The sequence below is a fragment of the Canis lupus genome, chromosome 19 (assembly GCF_011100685.1).
Source record: "Canis lupus familiaris isolate Mischka breed German Shepherd chromosome 19, alternate assembly UU_Cfam_GSD_1.0, whole genome shotgun sequence".
NCBI lineage: Eukaryota > Metazoa > Chordata > Mammalia > Carnivora > Canidae > Canis > Canis lupus.
In genome coordinates this window covers 31,256,923-31,280,886 of record NC_049240.1, presented here as the reverse complement: position 1 = coordinate 31,280,886, position 23,964 = coordinate 31,256,923, and the positions used below count along the sequence as shown (strand labels likewise).

Sequence of the window (23,964 nt, the reverse complement as noted above, 5' to 3'; positions counted from 1 at the left end):
TTTCCAAGGTGGAGGAGCGTGTGTGTGTGGTTTCTCCTGCACCACCATGCAATTCTCTGGCACCAGCTGGGTGTCTACATTTCTTTCTTTCTTTTTTTTTCTTTAAAGATTTTATTTATTTATTCATGAGAGACACAGAGAGAGGCAGAGATGTAGGCAGAGGGAGAAGCAGGCTCTCTGCGGGAAGCCTGATGTGGAACTTGATCCCAGGACCCTGGGATCACACTCTGAACCCAAGGCAGATGTTCAATCACTGAGCCACCTAGGTGCCCCCCTGGGTGTCTACATCTCAACTTAGTTCTGGCACTATCTACCTGGAGACAGCGTCAGATTCCACACATTATGGTCCCGGTCCCACAAGACCACACCCCACTTCGGATGTCCATTGCAAGTCCAAATTGTTACCCGAGCTTCTGACTGACTCACTGTAAATCAGAGGTTTTCATTACCCCTTGCTTGGGTTTGGTTAATGTGCTAGAGTGCCTCACAGAACTCAGGAAGCCCATTTCCTCAGTAGGTGACTGCTTTATTACAAGGGATATTAAAGGATTTGAACCAACAACCACATGAAGAGATACACAGGGTGAGGTCTTGAACAAAGGAGCTTCTGTCCTCATGGAGCTGGGGGCCCACCATTTGGTACATGGAATTATTCTGATTCCCCATCCTGGAATCTCTCCGAACCTCCTTTTGGGTTTTTATGGAGGATTCCTTACATAGACGTGATTGATGAAATCATTGCCATTGGTGATTAAGTCAACCTCTGAGGTCAGGGGGTGGGATCGAAGGTTCTAACCCCCTGTTCCAGCTTGATTCCTCTGGCAACCAGCACCCATTCTCAGGTGGCCTAAAGGTCACCTCATTAGCACAAGCCCACTTGTGGTGGAAAAGCTTTATTATGAATAATAAGACACGCATTTCACCTTTGTGACTCTGAAGCTTTTATAGGAACTGAGGACCAGTTTCTATAAAAAGAGACCATATGTTAGAACAAAAGATGCTCCCATTGGCTTTAGCGGTCAGGAAATTCCGAGGGTCTGGGGATCTGTGAGAGAGACTGGATGCAGACCAAATATATACGAGAACTAGATTTTGGCCATCTGAAGAAGCAAGTATGTATTTCAGTGTCGCATCCCCCTAAATAGTTCCAACATCTAGCCATTTTCTTCAGATCTGCTGTCATCCTCTTAGGCCACCATTGTCTCTGGCATCTCTCTCACATCTGCTCCAGGCCCTTCTATTTTTCCACAGTCTCACGAGAGTGAGCTTCTCAACGTGCAGGTCTAATTATGTCACCCATTTGCTCGAAGCACTGCAGTGGATTTCCAGTGCCCTCAATAGTCTAAAATCCCTAAACTGGTGGGTGTACAGGGTTTTAGATGATCTGGCCCTTTCCTTTCTAACATAATCTCATCAAGCAGACTCTGTCTTTCTTTCTGCTCCAGGTAGCCTCAAGGGCTCCTTCAGTTACTTGACTGTACTTGCTTTCTCTTGCTTCAGGGCTTCCTAAAAGCAATGCAAGAAGAGAGTAGAACATGTAGAAAGGAGACCAGGTAGGAAAGCACATGGCATATTCATGGAACTGAAAGAAGGCAAAGCTGGCTGGAGAAGGAAAAGTTTGTGTAGGGTCTTGTAGGCCATGGTGGATAGCGGGTTTGGATTTTATTCACGTACGCCATTGAAGGGCTTTACACTCACTTTTATTTGTATTTTTGGAAAATTTGCAGTAGAGACTATATGGGGAATAGATTGAAGAGGAGCCACGATGAGTCATTTAGGAAGTCGTGGCTGCTCAGTGGTTGGTGTCCAGGCCTAGGAAGAGATGGAAGAAGCAGTTGGATCTGAAACCAGTAGAATTGGTCATGAACTGAGTTGGGGGAGAGGCAAGGGGAAGCAAAGATAACTCCCAGGTATTTGGCTTTAGTTAAAACTTGGATACAACTAGTTACTTGAGTAACTCCTAGGTGGGGAATAGTGGAGGAGGAGCAGATTTGAAGTGGAGAAGGAAGAATCAAGAATTCTCTTTGGGAATGTTGGGTTTGAGATTCTCACAGGACACCCACACAGGTACAGGAAGGTGGAGGGAGAGGGGTCTGGAGGTCAGGAGAACGGTCTGGGCTGCGTTCTAAAGGTTTGGAAGCTGCTTGTAGAGCCCTGGAATGGATGAGGTCACTCATCCAAGCGCGCGAAGGATGTAAGACCCAGCTCTGAGGAGGACTGATGACATTTAGAAGCCAGGTAGAGGAGGAAGACCCAGCCAACAATGCTGCCGGAGCACTGCCAGAGAAGCAGCAAGCCCCGTGGGAGAGTGTGGTGCTCTAGAGGCAGGAGGGACAGTACCTGGAGGGACAGTACCTGGAGGGAGATGCCAAGAGGGCTGTTTGAACTGACCTACCATGGGCCTTCCCCTTTCCAGGCAGCGTACTCTCCCAGGTGTTACATGCTCCTCTGTAAAAGGGGAAGGGCACGGGAGAGGATGAAGAGGACAGTTGTTATTGGAGTTTCTTGGTGATCCTGACCAGCCCAGTTTCAGGAAGTTGTGCTGGGGGAAGGAGCCACACTAGAAAGGACTTTGTAAATGAAGCAGTAAGGAAAGGGTGGGTGGGTGGGGGGGAAACTTGTTATGAAGAATGGGGTCCTTGGGCCAGAATAGTCATCTGGGAGTTGGTTGGGCCAGAATAGTCATCTGGGAGTTGGTTGGCAGTGCTGACTCTTGGGCTCCACCCTAGACCTACTGGATCAGAATACACATTTTGACAAGATTCCTCAGTAATTAAAGTTTGAGAAGCATTGGTATAGATAACCAGGGCTACAGGGAAATCATGTCACTAGCTAGAGGGACATATGGTGATCAAAGGGGTGTGTGTGTTTACGATGAAGATTAAGTAGAGTGTCTGCTGTTGGGGATGATCCTCAATGGAGGTAAAGACGGATTAATGATGCAGGAAAAAGGGGATAATGGCAGAAATGATGTTTCTGGGCATGGGGGTAGGGGTACATGGAGTCCAGAGCCTGTGTGGAGTGCTTGGTCTTTGCTAAGAGCAGGAGGGTGCTGTCCTTGTAGAGAGAGACAGGAAGAGGTGGGCATGGATGCTGGGAGATTTGTGGATTTGGTGGAGAAGCCCTGAGGGAGTTTGTCCCTGATGGCTTGTGTTTAGGAAAAAAGAGGCAAGATCATTTGTCGAGAGGGAGCATTGGGATGGTGTAGGGGAGATCACAGAAAATATCTAGGCAGTGTAGAGTGAATGCCCATTCCTGGTTTGGGATCATAAATGCATTTAATGTGAGGCTTCACAGCTGCAAGATTCTCTTTACCTCTCCAGCAAGTTGGCTTGCCAGATGCTGGGGCTGGAAGGGAATGAAAGGCGTAAGGCGGGGACTGTTGTCAGCCAGAGGGCTTTCATACTGTGAGATGTGAGCTGCAGAAGGAGGGAGTTCATGCAGAGAGAAGGTTCTGGAAGTGACCTGCAGGCAGAGAACTGTGGTAGTGATACTGTTGGTGAGAATAAGCAAGCTAGAAGGAAGGAGGAGCTAGAAGGAGGGAGACGGAGGCTGGAGACCTGGAGGAGACAGCTGTTTCTGATGGTGATAAAGTGTGGGGCAGCAGCACAACTGTGTTATGTAGAATGGGGGAAATAATTTTCAGAGAAGAGGTCAAGGACTCAGGAGAGGCTGTGCTCTGTGACAGGTTGTCCATATGAACATAGGAGTCCTGAGGAGGATGACAGGAGATGAAGTGGAAAGGAAACCTATGAACTGGAAGCAAATACCACCAATATGTGAGGGAAGTGGTGAGGTCCAGAGATGACGTGAGGCCAGCAAGGTGCAGGAAAGCAAATTGCCCACACCTTGAAGATCCAGGCTTTTTTTTTTTTTTTAAAGATTTTATTTATTTATTCATGATAGGCACAAAGAGAGAGACAGAGACAGAGACAGAGACGCAGGCAGAAGGAGAAGCAGACTCCATGCAGGGAGCCCAACGTGGGACTCGATCCCGGGACTCCAGGATCATGCCCTGGGCTGAAGGCAGGCGCTAAACTGCTGAGCCACCTGGGCTGCCCAAGATCCAGGCTTTTTGTGAGAGAAAGGAAATTATTTTTCTGAAGTAGGTCCTCTACTGGAAGTGATGGTTGGGGGAGAAAGGATACTTCTTTCTTTTTTTTTTTTTTTTAATTTTTATTTATTTATGATAGTCACAGAGAGAGAGAGAGAGGCAGAGACATAGGCAGAGGGAGAAGCAGGCTCCATGCACCGAGAGCCCGATGTGGGATTCGATCCCGGGTCTCCAGGATCGCGCCCTGGGCCAAAGGCAGGCGCTAAACCGCTGCGCCACCCAGGGATCCCAGGATACTTCTTTCTTTCTGGCCCTGAGGCACATGGCTAGAGAGGAAGATGGAGTCTATTTAAAATAGACTCAGGGCACACCTGAGTCTCAGGGGAAGCTGAAAGGTAGAAGAATAATCTTGGAAGAGGTAGAGGGTCTTGAATTGTTGGCAGGTGTTCTCCTGGGCCTGGGTGGGATGGGGTGGATGGGAATGAATCCTTCCAGAGCATGGCTGCAGTCCTGTTGGGAAGGGAGTCCTAGTAATGAGGGAAGAAGGACACCTGCACTTCTGGTGGGGACTGGGTAGAGGATGTTCAGCAGTATGCTGCCCCCTTCGAGAGGGTGGACTCTGTTCTGGCTCTGTAGCTCCCCAGTCATGGGTTCCCTAACCCTTCATACACAGCCCAGCAGGGAAGACAATGAAGGAGTATTTCTTTCCCCCCCTTTTTTTTTTAAAGAAAAAAAAATTATTGATTTATTCATGAGAGACACAGAGAGAGGCAGAGACATAGGCAGAGGGAGAAGCAGGCTCCGTGCAGGGAGCCCGATGCAGGACTTGATCCCAGGACCCTGGGATCATGCTCTGAGCCGAAGGCAGACATTAAGCCACTGAGCCTTCCAGGTGCCCTGAAGGACTAGTTCTGTTAGAGAAATTTCCAGAGCTGCTGGGGGAAGATTTAGGGTAGGTCCTGAGATGCCCACTGGCAATGCTTCTGAAGATAAGTGACATTGTCTTTTGGGTGACAGAGAAGAGAGAAGGGTCTGAAGAACCTCTGTTGATAATACTCCTACTCTTGTTTCCACATTGACAATGCTTCTGAGGCCCTGAAGCCTTTTGTATGAATTTTCCCATTTGTTCCTTCCCAGTTACCTTGAAAGATAGACGGGGTGAATATTGAGGCCAAGTGGGGTGGACTGACTTGCCTAGTCATACAGTGAGTGAGTGACTGAATGAGGTCCAGAGGCCAGGCCTCTTCCTAGTGCAGTGTTCGGGTCTGGTGTCACCTCGGCAAAGGACTGAGTCTTGGCAGAAGAATCTCTCTGGCCTATGCTTGTCCTTCTTTAAGGACTGGCAGCTCATCCTGCCTTCAGATCGGTTTGGCTGCCAGACCATTTTCTTTCTCAGAACTTTCTAGAATATCAGAATGATGTCCAAACACCAGGTCAGTGCTTGAGTACTCAGAGCCAGGTGTTTTTTTTTTTTGTTTTTTTTTTTTAAGATTTTATTTATTTATTCATGAGAGATACGAGAGAGAGAGAGAGAGAGAGAGAGAGAGAGAGAGAGAGAGAGAGGCAGAGACACAGGCAGAGGGAGAAGCAGGCTCCATGCAGGGAGCCTGACGTGGGGCTCAATCCCTGGCCTCCAGGATCAGGACCTGGACTGAAGGTGACGCTAAACCACTGAGCCCCCGGGCTGCCCCCAGAGCCAGGTGTTATGATAGGTGTTTTCTCATTTAGTCTCCATAATTACCCTGAGGATACACATCCTCTGTGCATTTTATAGAGGAGACTCATGCTGAGAAAAGCAACTTGACTAAAAGAACGAAGGGCATTGGCTGCCCAATGGCAGACTCCAGACTTCAAGCTGTTTTCTCTCCTGTCCCACACTGTAGTTGGTATAGAACTACTTTAAAGATTTTTTAAATGAAATATTTATTTGAGAGATAGGGAGCAAGAGAGAGAGAGCAGGAGTGGGGGGAGAGGTAAAGGGAGAAGCAGACTCCCCGCTGAGCAGGGAGCCCGATGCAGAACTTGATCCCAGGACCCCGGGATCATGACCTGAGCTGAAGGCAGACGCTCAATCAACTGAGCCACCCAGGCGTCTGGTATAGAACTACTTTAAAAAAATTGTGGTAAAATAGACATAGTATAAGATTTGTCATTTTAGGAATTTTTAAAAAGTAAGCTCTACACCCAGTGTGGGGCTTAAACTCATGACCCCGAGATAAGAGTCACCACATGCTCTACTGGCTGAGCCAGCCAGGTGCCCCTCTGTCAGTTTAGTGATTTTTAAGTGTATAGTTTCTGTGGCATTAAGTGCATTCACAGTGTAGTGCAATCACACCACCATCCATCTCCAAAACACTTTTCATCATCCCATTGTGGAACTCTGTGCTCGTTAAACACGAACTCCCATCCTCTCCTCCCCTGGCCCCTGGCAACCACTCTTCTTCAGCTTTCCATCTCTATGAATCCACTCTTTCTGGTGCCTAAGAGAAGTGGAATTATATAGTTTTGTCCCTTTGTGGCTTCTACTGGCTTACTGCACTTAGCCTCATGTCCTCAAGGTTCATCCATGTTGCAGCTTCTGTCAGAATTTCATTCCCATTTAAGACTGAATAATATCCCCTTATATGGATAGAGACCACATTGGGTTTTCCATTCATTCATCAGTGGACACTGGTTGCTTTCACTTTCCGCTGTTGTGAACAGTACTGTCATGAATGTGAGAGGACAGATCTGTTCAAATCCCTGCTTTCCGTCCTTTGGGGTATATAAGAACTGCTTTTTTGTTATGTAGTTCCTCCTAGAACTTGTCCCATAGTTGCCTGTGCCTTTCTCTCTTTAACGGAATTTTTAAAAAGATTTTATTTATTTATTCGAGAGAGAGAACACAAATAGAAAGGAAGGGCAGAGGGAGTAGCAGACCCCCCAGCTGAGCAGGGAGCCTGATGCAGGACTCAATCCCAGGACCCCAGGATCATGACCTGAGCTGAAGACAGACGCTCAACTGACTGAGTGACTCAGGAGCCCCTTCACTAACTTTCTGATTTTTAGTTCTGTGTTGATAAAAATTCCAGTATTTCACATGGTGTTTGAAGGTCTTCCCTACCCTACCTCAGTTCTGTAATGAGCTTTAATTTTTAAAAATTTCCAAATATACATTTTATTAATAAAAATTAGAAATTTCATATATGTAATAAAGATCTGTCATTTTTTTTTTTTTAAATTTTTATTTATTTATGATAGTCACAGAGAGAGAGAGAGAGAGAGAGGCAGAGACACAGGCAGAGGGAGAAGCAGGCTCCATGCACCGGGAGTCTGATGTGGGACTCGATCCCGGGTCTCCAGGATCGCGCCCTGGGCCAAAGGCAGGCGCCAAACCGCTGCGCCACCCAGGGATCCCAGAAATTTCATATATGTAATAAAGATCTGTCATTTTTGTTAACACACATACATGTTTGTGTAAGTAGAGACAAAGTCTGAAAGGATAACATTAAAATGAAAATAGGAGTTGCCCCTGGGACAGTTAATTGTGCGGGAGTGCTGACTGCTTTTCAGTAATGGCTTGAATTTTCTAGAAGCCATTCTATTCCAAATTTGTTTACTAAAAGAAAATGTAAACTGTTCTTACCAGTGAATCACAAATCTTCACTACTGCAGTAGAAATAACATATAAAGATGTTAAAATATACAGAGCTTTAAAACTAGGGGTGATAATGGTAGAAGTCACATGCTGCAGAAGCCAAATTTTCAAATCCTATATAATCAAATTTTTGCTGATTATCTTTGGGGCTCAGAAGCCAGACTGCTGGGTTCTAGCCCTGCTGTAGACTGGGTAAGTGACCTTGTAATTCTCCAAGCTCTGTTGGAGTGCGCGTGATATGCTAGTTGGTGCTGTAGTGGAAATAATAGTAGTACATCCCTGAACTGGATTGTATTTGGGTAAGTAACTCAGAACAGAGGCATGTGTGCTGGTTCCAAATTTTGACCTTCAGCTACTGAGAGATGAAGGGGTTCTGATGTCTCTGAGGCTGCCTTTGCAGCTGAAAGGAACAGAAGTGTATATAAATTGGTCGACCTCTCCAAGACCAGTGAAAGCCCCAGATAACACTGGGGGTGAGGGTATGGTGGGAGAGGACTTTATTTCATAAATAGGTGTATACTTCAAAAAAAAAATCGGAGCTCGCAAATTACCTCCCGCTTGTAGTTTAGTTGCTTAAGAAGTCTAGGAAAGTCATCATATAAATGAATTAGCTTTTCAGAGTTTACCAGTTACCAAATATCCTCTTGAGACTGGACCCATCAACCCAGATGGAGAATTCAATTATTTTATCCAAGTACTGAGCATCTCCTAAGTACCAGGCATGCTGGGCACACAAAGACGAATGGGCAGCCCTCAGTGTCGTGGGACAGATAGACTTCATCTAAGAGGAAATGACCAGTTTACATCTCAGTGCCACAGTAGGCTTATCGGCAGGCCCCGGGGCCCACTTATGGGAGGGTCAGCCTTGCTGGGGGACATCCAGGAAGGGGCAAAGGAAGTATTTAGGCTAAGTGTTAAGTTACGGGTAATCCTCCATCAGGAGGAAGAACAGTCCTCTTAGAAGGAATGACACGTGCGTAAGGGTACAAACTAGAAGCAGAGTGCTGATGATGAGCGACTTCAGAGCTCTCAGGTTTTTGTTTTAGTTAATTTAGGGGTGTGTGTGTGTGTGTGTGTGTGTGTGTGTGTGTTGGGATGTGTGTTTTGGTGGGAGAACATATAAAGAGATACTCATTAGGGAGCAGGAAGACCTAAAACAAATTGCCCTCAGCACTCTCAGGAGCACTGATTTAAGTTATTTTGCAGATTTGGTTTCAGGGAAAAAAAAAAAAAGCAAAAGACTGGAAAGGAGCTTAGATCATTTAATTCAACTTCCTTATTTTTATAGACATGGAAACTGAGTCATACATGTATAACAATATAAAAAGATTCTATCCACTGGGGCTAATGACAATAGCATTTGCACAAGGGGAGGGGAAAATTGAGTTTCCTTCTTTAAGAGAACATGTGTAGGCAAGGCTGAGCAACAAAAGAGAAGCTCCCAGAATATGATGACATATTGTGTCTTTTCTGGGACTGTCACTGCCCAAGTGCCCTAGTCAATGAAAAGCAGTAAGAAAATACAAATTTACCAAATAGAGAAGTCAAGACCGAGTGTCTTCATTTTAATAGAAATATTTAGTAGAGGTTCAGTCATAGCCCTGGTGAGTTTGTGTCCATGGAGAGATTGTTAGGCAACCCATACACATTCTTCACTAGGTGACCAGCAGTAAGTACCAAGGGCTGAGAGGCTCTGAGCCACGTATTGTGTTATTCTGGTCACTGACCCCATCAAGTTGTGCTCACTCCTGCAAGGGGCTATGGCCCTTTCTCAGAATGCAAAGTCCTAGGAGAGATGGTCAGTCCAAAAAGTCACTACCAATTGAATAATAATGAGAACCCCATAATAAGTTCAAATAAATACTTAAATAAGAACCTTAAGAGAGTCAAAGTCTTCAGTGATAAATCCACAAAAGCTTAAAAAAATAGAAATTAACATCATCCATTTGCCAAGCTTGGCTTTTGGAATGAGGAAATGATGGCTTAAACTTTTTAGGCTTTTGGCCATCAGTAATGGAAATAAGAAATGGATGAATCCAAGTGTTAAGTTTGCACAGTATTCTAGATTTTATGATGACCATAAAATTGAGTAAACTTTATGTTCTTTAGGCTGAAGCATGGTTTATACCGTAACAGGGAAATAGTCCTAAGACTATTGAGTCCACAAGAGTTTAAGAAGGGAAAGGGCAGACCTGGATACAGGCTTCCCTTAATAGTAGTGTAAGAAATAAGCAAAAAGTATGCAGAAAAAGAAGGGAATTGCAAGCTGTGATCGGTTAAGTGAAAGAAGCCAAGGGGCCGACATGGAAGATGAGAGAGGGGCTATCTGCCGTGCAGGAGTCCTGGAAGACCTCTCTGAGGAAGTGACATTTAAGTTGAAAGTTGTATAGGAAAAGGAATTGGGTTTGTGAATGATGACTGTGGAAAGGCTCAGGGTTGGGAGGGGCAGCAGGGGAGAGGTGGGAGAGGTGGAGCCTAGGGATGGGGGAGAGAAAGTGGGTTCTGGAGACTTCAGCTGAGCCTCTGCATCAAGCTTTTACCTGGATATGTGGTTACATGAGCCAATAAATATTTACCTTAAGCTACTTTCAGTTGGGGTTCCTTTCATTGTGGACCAGACCCCTATTCATATAAGGGGGCAAAATATTTGCATTGCCTGGAAGCATCTTCAGCTCATGCCTTATTCATGCAGAATGAAGTATTTTTGTGTCATGATATTTCCCCTCCGGCCTTTCCTGGGTCCAATTCCCTGGACTTGAATTATGTGTGCTTTCAAAGTCATTACGTACAGTCAGTTGGGACTCCCTTGGTTGGAAGTGACAGAAACGTAAGGGATATGAGCTCACACCACAAAGGGGGATTTATTGGGTGGACACCAGTGCATGTCACTGACTCAGCAGGGAAATGAAAAAGCAAGCCAAGGAAGGGGCCCAGGATGAGGCCGGGACTCAGGAGCAGCTGCAACCAGCCCCTGAATGCTGCCAAGACTGTTCCCGTGTTTCCTCCCCCTGTGCTGGCTTTGTCTCTGCTTCTTGCTGTAGGTTGGCTTTCACCACTTGCCAACAAAACATAGCTGCCAGTTTGCAAAAATGAGCGGCCTGCAGACATGCTTTGTTTGCTCACAGTGTTTTTAAAAATTGATTTAGTTATTAACATTTAAAGAGGGAGATTTTACATAAAATTCCAAATTACTGGTATCTCTTAAAGAATCAGAAGTTTGACATTCCTGTCCCATCAATGAGCAGGTGCTTCTTTTGGGAAGGGCAGTCCATTGTCCAAAGGGCCACAGGAGAGCTGCTGTGCTCTTACTTGGGCCTGGGGCTCCCTGTCCCAGCTGTTGCCATCATGGACCTAGCTGCTCGGTATTGACCCATACCCTCCTTTGGGGCAAGTGCCCTCCTTGGGATCAGTCGATTTGTCCCAGGGTCATGGCCACATACTAATCTGGCATGTCTTACCTCCCTCACCCCTCTCCCCTGTCCTGTAATAACCATGTAGTTATTACATGTGGAGAGTTACAGTTTCTAGAAAAGAGAGGCTAGATAGACAGTCCCTTAAGTTGCATATTTGTGTAAAGTTGTGTGTTATTTAGTGAAATCTTTTTTAAACTCATTTTTACTGATGTATGTTTGCCAAAAGGGCCTGTTATTCTCAATATACTTAACATACTTTAAGTAGTCCTCTGCTTTTTGATTTTGGAGGTGAGCTGGAAGGCTTCGGAGAAGCCTTCGTGGTAATTCAGTCCTGTGAGTGTGTCCATTAAAACTAAGCATTTCAGTTGGAATTTATGATGTAACAGGGCTTAGCCATTTGTTTTTGCAGATGATCCAAACTAGGATTGCAAAAAGTTGTTACAGATGTGGTAACAATCTTCCAACCCTGATTTAGTAAAGGTTAAGACTTAGATATTGATAGAATTTGGTAAAGTCTTTAAAAAAACTTTTCCTGGTTTTTAGAGTTTCTCTTCTAACTTGTGAAAATCCAAGAACACATTTTCAAATCACAATCACTTTTTTTGTTTCTTTTAATGTATTTCCTTTTTTTTTTTCTTAAATGTATTTCATTATTTGAGTCTGTCATTTTAAGCCTTGATTATTTTGTCTTATCTTTGGTATTGTGCTATGCTTTCCCAAGACAATCTTTTAAAAAATTTCTTTCTCATTTCCTCGGCTCCCCTATTTCTGAAGGCTTTAAAACTCTAGAGTGAAATTAGGGAAATTAATGTACTTGAAGTTGAAGAACAGGAGTTTAGTAGAAGACTATATATAGTGTGAAAAAGGCCTATAGTTAGGAGAGAAATATGAAGAGGAAAACATTCCCTTGTGAACTGATTGAAAAGTAAATGCCTCTCGAGATGACTTTAATATATTTTTTTTAATTTTTATTTATTTAGGATAGTCACAGAGAGAGAGAGAGAGAGAGAGAGAGAGAGGCAGAGACACAGGCAGAGGGAGAAGCAGGCTCCATGCACCGGGAGCCCGATGTGGGATTCGATCCCGGGTCTCCAGGATCGCACCCTGGGCCAAAGGCAGGCGCCAAACTGCTGCGCCACCCAGGGATCCCCTTGAGATGACTTTAGATTATATTTCATCATCACCATCTCAATACTAGAAAACTCATGTGAAAACGTTTTTTTGAAAACTCCCCCAAAATTTTGAATCAGATTATGATAAGTGAATCAGTTTTCTTAAGATGGCAACATACCATGGCCCTTGCCAAAACAAAGGTGGTAGGAGAGTGTTCATTGTGAGACTGTTGACTAATAGAAAATAAGAATTTCATGTGAGGGGCACCTGGGTGGCTCAGCGGTTGAGTGTCTGCCTTTGGCTCAGGTCATGATCTCGGGGTCCTGGGATTGAGTCCTGTATTAGGCTCCCTGCAGAGAGCCTGCTTCTCCCTCTGCCTGTGTCTCTGCCTCTCTGTGTCTCTCATGAATAAATAAATAAAATAAAAATAAAAAAGAATATCTTTTGAAGGTCGGTCCATAGTGCCATATGTATTCTACTTAGAGAATTAAGGGTGAGAAAATGGCTCCAACCTTAGTTAATGAATTCAGTTAACATTTAAGTATGTTTTTTGTAATAGGTCATGTGTAAATCAGTGGTTAAAAGAGATACAGGATCTGTTCTCAAAGAGTATCAAGTCCAACGGAATGGTTTTCAAAGCTGGGCATGAATTGGAATCATCTGGGCAACCTAAGAACATAGGTGTCAGAGCACCATACTCCTGAATTAGAATTTCTACGGGGGTGGGACCCAGGCACCTAAATTTGTCATTATTTTTTATGAATTTTTAAGTGTGAAAGTTTTCAAACATGTATGAAAGTACAGAACAGGAGCACCTGAGCGGCTTAGTGGTTGAGCATCTGCCTTTGGCTCAGGTTGTTGCCTTGGGGTCCTGGGATTGAGTTCCACATCAGGCTCCCTACAGGGGAGCCTTCTCCCTCTGCCTATGTCTCTACCTCTCTCTGTGTGTCTCTCATGAATAATAAATAAATAAATAAATAAATAAATAAATAAATAAATAATAAATAAAATCTAAAACAAAAAAGTACAGAGAACAGTATAATGAACTACCTTATACCTGTCAGTCAGCTTTGAAAATTATCAATTCATGGTCAGTCTTATTTCATCTGTATCCCAACTCCTTTCCCCCTTGATAACTGAGGCAAATCCCATATATCATTTCATTTGTAATGAGATTATGTTAAATTACTTGGAATTTTTAAAAACAAGAATTCCTTAGTATTATCAAATCCAGTCAACTTTCAGATTTTCCCAGTTTTTGTACGTGTTAAGGATCCAAATTGATGTCCTTTATGTCTCAGTTCTCGTAACTTATGGCTTCCCACTCACTTTATGTCTCAGTTCTCGTAACTTATGGCTTCCCTCCCCATCTCTCTTTCATCTTGCAATGTATTTGTTGAAGAAACTGGGTGGCTTATTCCACTCTGTTTTCTTTTTAAAAAGATTTTATTTATTTATTCATGAAAGAAACAGAGAGGGGCAGAGACATACATACGCAGAGGGAGAAGCAGGCTCCATGCAGTGAGCCTGCTTTAGGACCCAATACCAGGACCCCAGGCTCATGACCTGAGCTAAAGGCAGATGCTCAACCACTAAGCCACCCAGGTACCCCTCCACTCTGGTTTTTATGTTCCTGATGGTGTGTGCCTGTGTGGTGATGTTCACCATATTCCTGTCTCCTCTATTTTCCATACATCAGCAGTCAGATATAGAAGCTTTCTTTGCAAGACTACGTCTTGATGGTTATCTTTTTCAAAGTGCTCATAATGTCAAGTTGTCTTTTTTTTTTTTTTTTCTTTAAATAATGTTAGCAGCCTTTGATTTTCAGGGCTAGATTTTCTTAATCTGTGAGGAATTTCAAAATGGTGGTAGCCCAAATTCTGTCATTCTTTGATTTGTTAGAAGATGTTGTGAAGGGAAACTTTGTTTCATCCATTAGAGTTGACCCTTGAACAACGTGAGTCTGCACTGTGTGGTCCACTATATGTGGATTTTTCTCGGTACATACAGTTCAGTGCTGTAAATGCATTTTATCTTCCTTAAGGTTTTCTTAACATTTTCTCTAGCTTACTTTGTTGTAAAAATACAGTATAGATAACTACATATAACATACAAACTATGTGTTACTTAACGGTTCATGTAAAGCTTCTAGTCAACAGTAGGCTATTAGTAATTAAATTTTCGGGGAATCAAAAGTTATATGCGGAGTTTCAACTGTAGGGGGAGGGTGGTGCCGTAAGGCCCCCATGTTGTTCAAGGATCAGCTGTATTTAGTCACCTGTTAGTACAGTGTATAGGAAAAACATAGTGCATTTTAAATTCTTTCTCTGTCTTTACCAATTTTCAAAAAAATGAGTTGTTTTCCTAGTCCTCCAAAGGTGACCAATAATACTTAAAGTATTATTGTGAACAAATTTGAGGTAATTCAATCCATTTCAGTTGCTATCTTTACTGATCTTTGTCTATCTTTGACCAGTGTTTTCACCTTGTCTCCTGAGTGTGTGTGTGCATGTGGATTGTTTTTAAATTACTATTACTTTTGTAACTAATGGCATTTATTATTAAGCCATAACAAGAACCTCTGGGGAGGGCTGCTACTTTAATGATGTACTGTCTAGAATCAGTGTTCACAATAGAACACTCAAGACATTATTTCATTAATGGAACACTGATGAGAAATGTGGCATAGTATGCGTCATGGAAAATCGTTTAAAATGTGTCCTTGTTTTCATTTCTTGAAACCCTTTCCTCATGATTCATTCATTCCTTTATTTACTCTCTGGGTGGTTCTAGGTCTCTGATACATTGGAGGTCAGAGTTCTAGGTCCTGGTGACATACATAGGAATAGGCCACTATCTCTCTCCCCAAGGAGTGCCTTTAAGACTGCTGACCAATAACCACAGTTTGTCTTGTTAAAATGACAGTGATATAGGGATTCAGCGCAGGAAGGGAAGTGCTGCCAACACACACTGGCACACTCCTGTACAGTCCTTCAGTTTGTTTTTTTTTGTTACAACTATTGAATAATTTGGTGTTAGATGTAAGAAAAAGATTCCATGTCGATTTTCAATACTAACAGATATGACATCTACTGAGTAGGCAGTGTCATTGCGTTTTACTTTTTCATTACAATCCTTGCAATCCATCTGTTTCCTGTGTTACTTCATATTTGAAAGCACTGCTTTTTTTGGGAGGGTTCTTCATGACCCTAATTTAGATCAGATTGTTCTGAATTTGGATCGTAACAGGAAGTGTTGTGAATAATTGGGATTTGCCTTGACACTTAAGTAGTGCTGCTTGTTAAAATGCAGACTCTGATTCATAACTAATATGTGGAGACCGTGCAAATATCCTGTTCCTCATCCAGATCTCCCCTTTAGATTTAGCATCTATTAATGATTCTTGCCCAGACCAGTCTTTACTATAATTATTAGAAAAATGTTGATTTTCCAACTCAGATGTACCCCCTGCATTTATCGGTCTGCCTTTGGCATTCTACTAGAAGCAAGAGCTCTACCTCTTTCCTTGTTTATTTAATACCTATTATAGGTATGGATTCATTAATTCCTAATTTTTCAGTGGTCTGTTGTCATTACTGTCTTTAATTGTTTTGGTGCTTAAATTGTCCCAGATTTAGGATTGCTTTCCTTTTGGATTCTTATTTAATTATTAAAAACATGGATGATATTTTGGGAGACTGAAGTATTATGATTATGGCTTATTAGCAATATCTAGGTTACCTTCAAGTTATATTATCTGGAAAAAAATGCTGAGTGCAATTCTTTGCATGTGTACAGTGTCTAAGAATTTCCTCATATGCTTTTGTGGGCTATATTACCTAGGACACTTGAATTTTATGAGAGGGACAGGAGGAGTAAGTTTTCCTCTGCATTTTCAAATTCTCATTTGATTTTCTTGATAACTCTGTTACAGACAGGGTGGCTTTTTGACTCTACCTACTAACTCATTTTCTCCTAGTCTCAGTTTAACCAAAGACTGATGATTATATTAGCCTATGGGACTAAGGACCACTAGAAAACACTCCTTCCTCCTAACATGCATTTGTGTGGTTTATATATTGTGATTTGCTTTAATAACTTTTCTTCTCAAGTGAATGTGTTCTAGTCTTTGAATTAATGCTGAATGGTAGAGAGCCCTGTCTCATATTAATGTATCATAGAACATGGCGTAGGAAAAGCATTTCCCAACACTTGCCTCCCTCCTGAACCATTGGAATGAAGTTTTTTTAGTTTGAGGTGTCTCATTTTTCTGTATGGGAGTATGTGTGTTTATTCTTTTTCTTTTTTTTAAAAAAGATTTTATTCATTCACGAGAGACAGAGAGAGAGAGAGAGAGAGGCAGAGACACAGGCAGAGGGAGAAGCAGGCTCCATGAAGGGAGCCCGACATGGGACTCCATCCCCGGTCCCCAGGATCACACCCTGGGCTGTAGGCGGTGCCAAACCGCTGTGCCACCAGGGGGCTGCCCTGTTTATTCTTATTGATCCAATGCTTTACGTGGTCACTTGGGCAGGGGTACACACCTTGCAGTGGCTTCCTATTTCCTCCCAGGTAGGTTTCTCAAGATGGCATCTCACGCTCGTTTATAGATGAAACTGTCTTCTCAATATCATGTGATACCTGGTACCTGCTATTATGTTTCATGCTTTTTTTCCTTAGCATGTGCTCTCAGTTATGGGTGGAAAGCTCCCCTCTCTCACTCTTTGTCTGCTGAGTGAACTCTTCTTCAATTCTGGAGCCTTTCCTGATTCTCTCTTCCCAGAGTTCATTATGCTTTCCATTATGTCTTGTACTGTGTTCATCACTGAATGTGAGAAAGTCTATTAAAATGCTTTAGTTGTATGTCTTTCCTTAGGGGATTAAGTTTTCTAAGGCAGAGACCCACGGCTTGGCACAAGGTAGCACTTAAATGTTTTTTGGACAAAAAGGAATCTAACTGCTGTGCTTTCCTGTTAGTAGGTGGAGACATAGTAAAGGGTGTTCACTGGTGTGTTTCTCAAGTTCCTTGTAAAAGACTTCTGACCCAGTGAGAGCCATGCCAGGATTTGGTGTTATGGGCTTTCATTCCCCTTATGGAAAGTCTGTGTTGTGGCTTCATGTATTGGCCAGGAACCCACATAGTTTGTTGAAGTGATTTAGGAGGATTGCTAACCCTTTAGAGAGAGTTCTGAAATTGTTAGTGAAGGCAGTGTGTTTGTGTGTGTGTGTGGGGGGGGGGGGAGAGTATGATTGCTGTGTAAAAAATGATGTCTCCGCCAAAGTCAGGGATGAAGTGTACTGATGTCTACAGCTTACATGGAAATGCATCAGAAGAGTAAGATGGATTGATGGATAGGAAGAGGGATGCCAAATAATGGGGATTGTGGTAAAGCAAATGGAGCAAAACGCTAACTGGAGAATCCAGGTGGTGGGTATATGGACTCGCTGTGCAGTTTGCTCAACTTTGCTAAAAGTTTGAAACTTTTCATATAATGTTGGGGTGAAAAGGATACTTGTATTATTTTTTAAGAACACTTTTTTTCTTTAAGAACACATTTGTTGAGTAGGCATATCAATTATAAACATTAAATCATCAGCATGCACTTCCTCAACTGCGCTGCTTTGTTTTCTTCCTGTTATTTCTCTTCCTCTCTTTATCAAATCCACTCTTTCAAATCCCAGTTCCTACGTTGCTCCCTTTGGGAGAATTTGCCTGACTTTCTAGTCTGATTTAGACATCCCTCCTTTGTGTTCTCAGAGCACCCCTTGACTTGCATCGTTCTGCCACAGGATTTATTAAATTGCTGGACTTAGAGTTTCTTGAGTCAAAGACCATGTTTCTGGAACACTCTCAGTACAAGTAAGAACAAAAACAACAGGTAGACTGACAGTGGCCAATGTCAGGAGCCTGGAGGTGGGCATTTCCAGTTTCCAGGATTGATTTGGTCATGGGCACTTGGCTAGCCCTTCTGCTTTTATCCTGTCTTTCCCTTCATCAGGTCAAGTTGACCAAAGCAGTTATGTAGGTTGGAAATATCCACTGTGGTTATTCAGTTTTTGAGCACAGATACTTTGGCAGACGTCTTTAGATTTGCTGAATAGTCTTCAGTTCATTTATTGTGATTTCCTCTAGGGAAATTGACTTTGTTTTTGGAAAATAACAGCTCAGAATTAGATAGATGTCTCCATGGGTTTGAAAACCTCCCGCACCCCAACCTGGAAGATTATTTCTCCATTTTCATACAACTATAATAATTCACAGGAGCAAGGTTGCTTTAAAGAAATTATGTGATGGATAGTCTGGAGGTTCCAACCTCATGCACCAACCTTAGCTCTCTGGAAAACACTTGTGGACCAGAAATTAGGTCAAAAGTTGTTTCACTTTCCTAAAGTAAAGCCTTTTGGGGAGGCCCACGCCTTATCCCATTTATTCTATTTTAGTCACAATTCAAATGTGCTTAATTATCTAGTTAATTGCTTAGAACACTTATTAAAAAGCACATAATTAGAAAAGGAGCAGTGGAAAGAAGACTGGCATAGGCAAGTAAACTGAGGGCTGTGAAGGCGCAGAAGAAGCGGACATCTGATCCTTCTCACAACAGCCCAAGGCTGCTCACATAACTGATTTCATGCTGATGATGGTCCTTAAATCAAGGAAAGGTTTAATTCTGTTCAGTCTGCTCTGAGGAGACAGATGGATATAATACGTGAGAGAGAACATGCCAACTACACAAATATGATCTCAAATAGGTCTTATATATAGGAATATATAGATTAGAATACTGGCAGGATGTCTACTGTTAATAGTGAATATCTCTTCCTGGCAGACTCATAAATGATATTTTTCTCTTTCAGAGACAGTTTAGATATTTCTTAAATTTTAAGTCATCTCTATACCTAACACAGGGCTTGAACTCATAGCCCTGAGATCAAGAGTTAAGTTCTCCACCACCTGAGCCAACCAGAACCTCCTATTTCCTAAATTTTCTATTAAGAATTGAAAGGGTTCCGAGGATGCCATCCCAAAATATGCTGGAGGCATATTGAGCTGAAGGCAGTTGAAAAGTAACAGACCAAAATAAGATTCTGTGCCTCCCCTTTCTACCAGGAAGGGCAGAGCTATCCTTGAGAGCTGAAGATTCTTAGCAGCCCAGAGAAGGCACTGGAGGAGCCTGCATAACACACCCCACTCACCAGTTCTTATCATCCATCAATTTCCTTTATATAGTATTTGCCTTTCCATAGTTTGTTACCCCTAGAACTGCAGAGTCTTTTGTTTTTTGGTCTTGTCACTTCTCTATAAAATTTATTATTATTTTGTTAAGATGCTATGTAAGCCAAAGTTCTAACCACCCCATTTGAGTTACTCATCACTGAATTTGTGTGTGTATGTGAGATGCTCACAGTAATAAGCTCCTGTTTGTTTTTCTCTTGTTAATCTGTTTTTTGTCAGTTAAATCTTCAGGACCCCAGCTAATGAGCCAAAGATAAGTAGAGAAAAAAAAAAAATGATAGGTTTTTTTTTTTTCTCCCCTATGGTTTTATAACTTTTTGTTTTAAGTACTTAAAAAATATTTTAGACATTCAGAGGGGTTCTTGTTCAACTCCTGGTCTTTTGATAATGCCATTTTTCTAATATTTTGATTTTGGCTTTATTAAAAATGCTCAAATTATGGGGCACCTGGATAGCTCAGTTGGTTAAGCATCTGACTTTGGCTTAGGTCATAACCCCAGGGTCCAGGGATTGAGCTCCACATTGGGCTCCCTGCTCAGCAGGGAGCCTGCTTCTCCCTCTTCTGCTTTCCCTACATATGCTCTCTTCTTTCTTTGTCAAGTAAATAAGTAAAATCTTTTAAAAATGCTCAAATTATACTTTTTATAATTGTCCAAAAAGTCCTGCTTGTTATGGATGTGGACTCCCATGTATGGTGATTTTCTTAGGTGTGTTGTAGGTTGGAATTGTGGACTCCTACCTGTGAGTTTTAGCTATGAGTATCCTGATCTCTCAGTGTATGTTGTCCCCCTAGAGAGGTTTTGTTAATCATTCTGCCTTGTGTTCTGGCACCATGACCAGCCTGGGACTGCTTTTTATGTTAATTTCTTGGCTTTGGAGAAGTGTTGTGGTCACATATTTTCTAGGTACACTTCCATGCAGCTGGGGCTCAGTCAGACAGACTTCCTTGTCATTGTCTCCCGTTGGTCAACAAATGTTTTTCTAGTTTATTCTTTACCTTAAGTGTGTTCCTCCAAGGGCTTTCGTGTCTCAGTTCTAACTCCCACCTGGCCTGAGCATCTGGTCTCCTAGCCCTGTGTGTTTGTGAAATCTGAAGTTATCAAGAACAGCAGCTATTCAGGACTGCAGGAATAGCAGCTCTTACCGCCCTGAGTTTTTGCACTACCATAGGGATTTTCTTTCTTTTGAACTGAGCTGTGCATGTAAGAGAACTTTTCAGTCTTGAGCATCCACTATAATCACCTGGGAAGCTTTTAGAAGTCCCATGCCCAGGATGCATGCCAGGCCAATTCCATCAGAATCTCTGGGGTGGGACCCACACATCAGGATGTTTTTAAAGCTACCTAGGTGATTTCCATTGTGCAGCCAAGGATAGAAATCATTGATGTAAAACAATGTTGCTTTATTTTGCCTGGATGATTTATGTGTGTGCTATATGTATTAATTTATTGTTCTAGTGGTGATGTTTTCAAGTTCCTTTGTCAGCAGTAATGGAAATAGGAGCCTATCATACTGTAATTAGAAAAAAGTTTTAAATCTTAAGAAGTTAGAATTGCTAGGAAGTTAGGTTTGCTAGGAAGGAAATCAGCCTTTGTTAAGTTCCTACTGGGTGCTAGGCACTGTGCTTATTAGGTCATTCACATGTGTTGTCTTATTTAATCCTCAGGAGAATCGAACAAGGTAAATGGTGGTTGGTTTTTGCAGGTAAAAAACTGGCTTGGGGAAATCAGGTAGTTCTAAGTCTCCCAGCTCACAAATAGCAGACCCGGGCTCAGGCCCATGAGATGCCCAGCCCCACATCCTTTTCTTTACCCTGTGGTCTATGTAAAATAGGCTTTTCCATACAAATTGATTAAAATAAAATTTGGCACTGGAGTTAAAATAAGTTCCAGGTATCTACTTGGAAAATTTTATCTTCCCATTAATTCCAGGGACCCTCATCTCTTTTTAAAAAATATTTATTTATTTACTTATGAGAGAGAGAGAGAGAGAGAGGCAGAGACACAGGAGGAGGAAGAAGCAGGCTCCATGCCAGGAGCCCGACGTGGGACTCGATCCCGGGACTCCAGGATCGCGCCCTGGGCCAAAGGCAGGCGCCAAACCGCTGAGCCACCCAGGGATCCCCCCCTCATCTCTTTTTATCTCATGTCTGATTGTAAACTGATTTTGACTAATCAACTGTTAATTATAGGAGAGTTTAGCTCATTTTAGTTCATCACTTTAAATGCACTTGGGGAAAATAATTTCATTCTTCTTTTAACTCTGTCATGTGCCGCATAGGGGTACTTATTATAGAAGCTGCACTTACCCCTCCTCTTCTTGAGCACTTCCATGGCCTGTGTGGGGGGCTGTGTGGGTGTGTGTGTCAGGAGGTAGAGGTACAAGGGGAGGTGAGGAGTAGAATAAAGGGGTGGAGATTGAGGTCCCTGAGTGCTGGTGTTCTCTGGGGCTCCAGATGACTTGGGGTAGGGGTGAAAGGTGGGACTGGGAGCTCTTTGGTCACTCTGCCCTGGGTGAAGCACTTTGAGGATATAATAGATTTTTAGTGGCAGGTTGTCCTTCCCCTCCTGCTCCAGTGATACACACATTGGATGTGCATACCTATTTTTTTCTCTCTCCATTCTGCTTTCTCTCTGGCTCTGCTGTGGTAAATGACTTGTGGGGTTGTTGGAGGGATTGTTTTATCTCTGTGGAACCTAGAAGATTTATTTCTCTATTGAAATGTCTGGGTTAGGCTTTTCTGGTGCATATGGATTTCATTTAATTTTAATTGGGTAGAAATCAAACTGCTTCTAAGTCTTTGTCTTGTTCATTGGCAGCTCTTCAACTAGGTCTTTTGTTCGTGTGTTGCAACCTTAGAAAATCAGCAAGATGGCTGCGAACAAGAGTAAGAGCCAGAGCTCCTTGGCCCTTCACAAGGTGATCATGGTCGGCAGTGGAGGGGTTGGCAAGTCAGCCCTGACTCTTCAGTTCATGTATGATGAGGTAAGACATGCCAGGCACAGGCGGCTTTTGTCATGGAGTCCGCTGTAACAATGTCCCTTTTCCAGCTGTGTCCATGTGCTCATTGCCTCACACGCATGGATGATCATGGGGCAAATTTGTGTTAACATGGTTTCTGAATAGCTTTTTAGGGGGTCTAACCAGCATAAAACTTTGCTGATTTTTGGTAAGGAATTTCAACTGTGGCAGGAATGTGAGGGGGTCCTTGCTCGCACGATTCCCATCATCCTTTGAGCTTTCTTTCTGACACGAACAGGGGAAGAGGCTGTTTCTAAAGAACAGGTCAGATAATTAGCTTTGTAAAGTCCATTTGGAGAGATACTGAAAGGGAGAGCTAAGTTGTCATAAGAGTCTTTCCTCAAGTGATAGACATCTGGTTCTCTCTAGTTCTCTCCCATGCAGCAAAGGAAAGCTCTCACTGTCCTTGCCTCAAATTTGTATCACTTAATGTAGATAATGGAACTGGTGCCGAGTCCAATGTGACAACACAGTTTTGATTTCCATGGCAACAAATGTCCCTGCCTGATGGCCCTTGGCTGATACTATAGGTAAGAGTGTTCTGACTAGAGCTTGCATAAGCTCACACAGGTGTGTGCTTTACAAAATTTGTGAAAGGGAGATACCTTTAACCACGCTCGGTTCTGATCATGATCTTTCTGTTTAGATAGATCTATTTTCACTAGATTTGCCCTCTGTCCAACTTCCTCTAATGTTGGATGGTATTGGAGTGGTGATGGCCATTTTTGGGATCTAGCTGAGTGAAGCTGAATTAGGATATGTTTAGTTGGGAATTAGTGGAATATATTTATGTGGTTTGGAGTCATGTTGGTATGTGGTATTACCAGCGTTCCCACTAGTGGAATGGCTTCCAGGAATATACCCACCACCCACTCTGCTGACTCATCTGGCACTGTGACATGAGGTGCAGGGCCAGGAGTATATCGTGGTGTGAATGTTGTCCTGAAAATGGCACCTGGCTCTGAAAATGTGTGTGCCATGGAGGAGAAACAAGGGTCGAGACATACGGAGCAAGAAACTGGTCTGGAAATTTCTTCTAGATCTTAGACCTTCTTACAAGGAAGTTCAATAAAGATTTCCTAAATTTGACAATAGTCCTAAAACTTTTGTTACTAATAATGTCACGTCATTATGAAGCAGAGAAAAACCTTCTAAACTTTCAATAAAAGAGAAATTTGGACTGATTATGCTAGAGGACAAGACTAAATTGTTTTTTATTCACTATAGGAAGTATTAGAGAATCAGTGGCAGGTGTTATGAGATAATCAAAGAGTACACGGCAAACAAATCAGCAGCAAGGTATACTAGAGGTATATCAGGCAGCTAATTAATAAAAATGTATTATTTTGTGAAATAAGTGGTATTCATATTGGTTTTCTATAGCCATGTGACATACTACTATAAATTTAGCAGTCTGAAACAACACACATTTGTTATCTACAGTTTCCAGGGGTCTGGCACAGCTTAGCTGAGTGCTCTGCTTGGGGTCCCA

At 42.6% G+C, this 23,964-nt stretch overlaps 1 protein-coding gene across 3 annotated transcripts in view; it reads left to right on the top strand.

The window, feature by feature from the left end:
- Positions 1 to 23,964, top strand: part of RALB (RAS like proto-oncogene B) — a 48,083-nt gene that overhangs the window by 4,692 nt on the left and 19,427 nt on the right. For all 3 annotated transcript variants that reach the window (XM_038564924.1, XM_038564926.1, XM_038564925.1), the window contains one exon: positions 22,271 to 22,436. In XM_038564924.1, coding sequence (XP_038420852.1) covers positions 22,323 to 22,436 — 114 coding nt within the window. In that variant the 5' untranslated portion in view covers positions 22,271 to 22,322. The remainder of the gene's footprint in view (positions 1 to 22,270; positions 22,437 to 23,964) is intronic.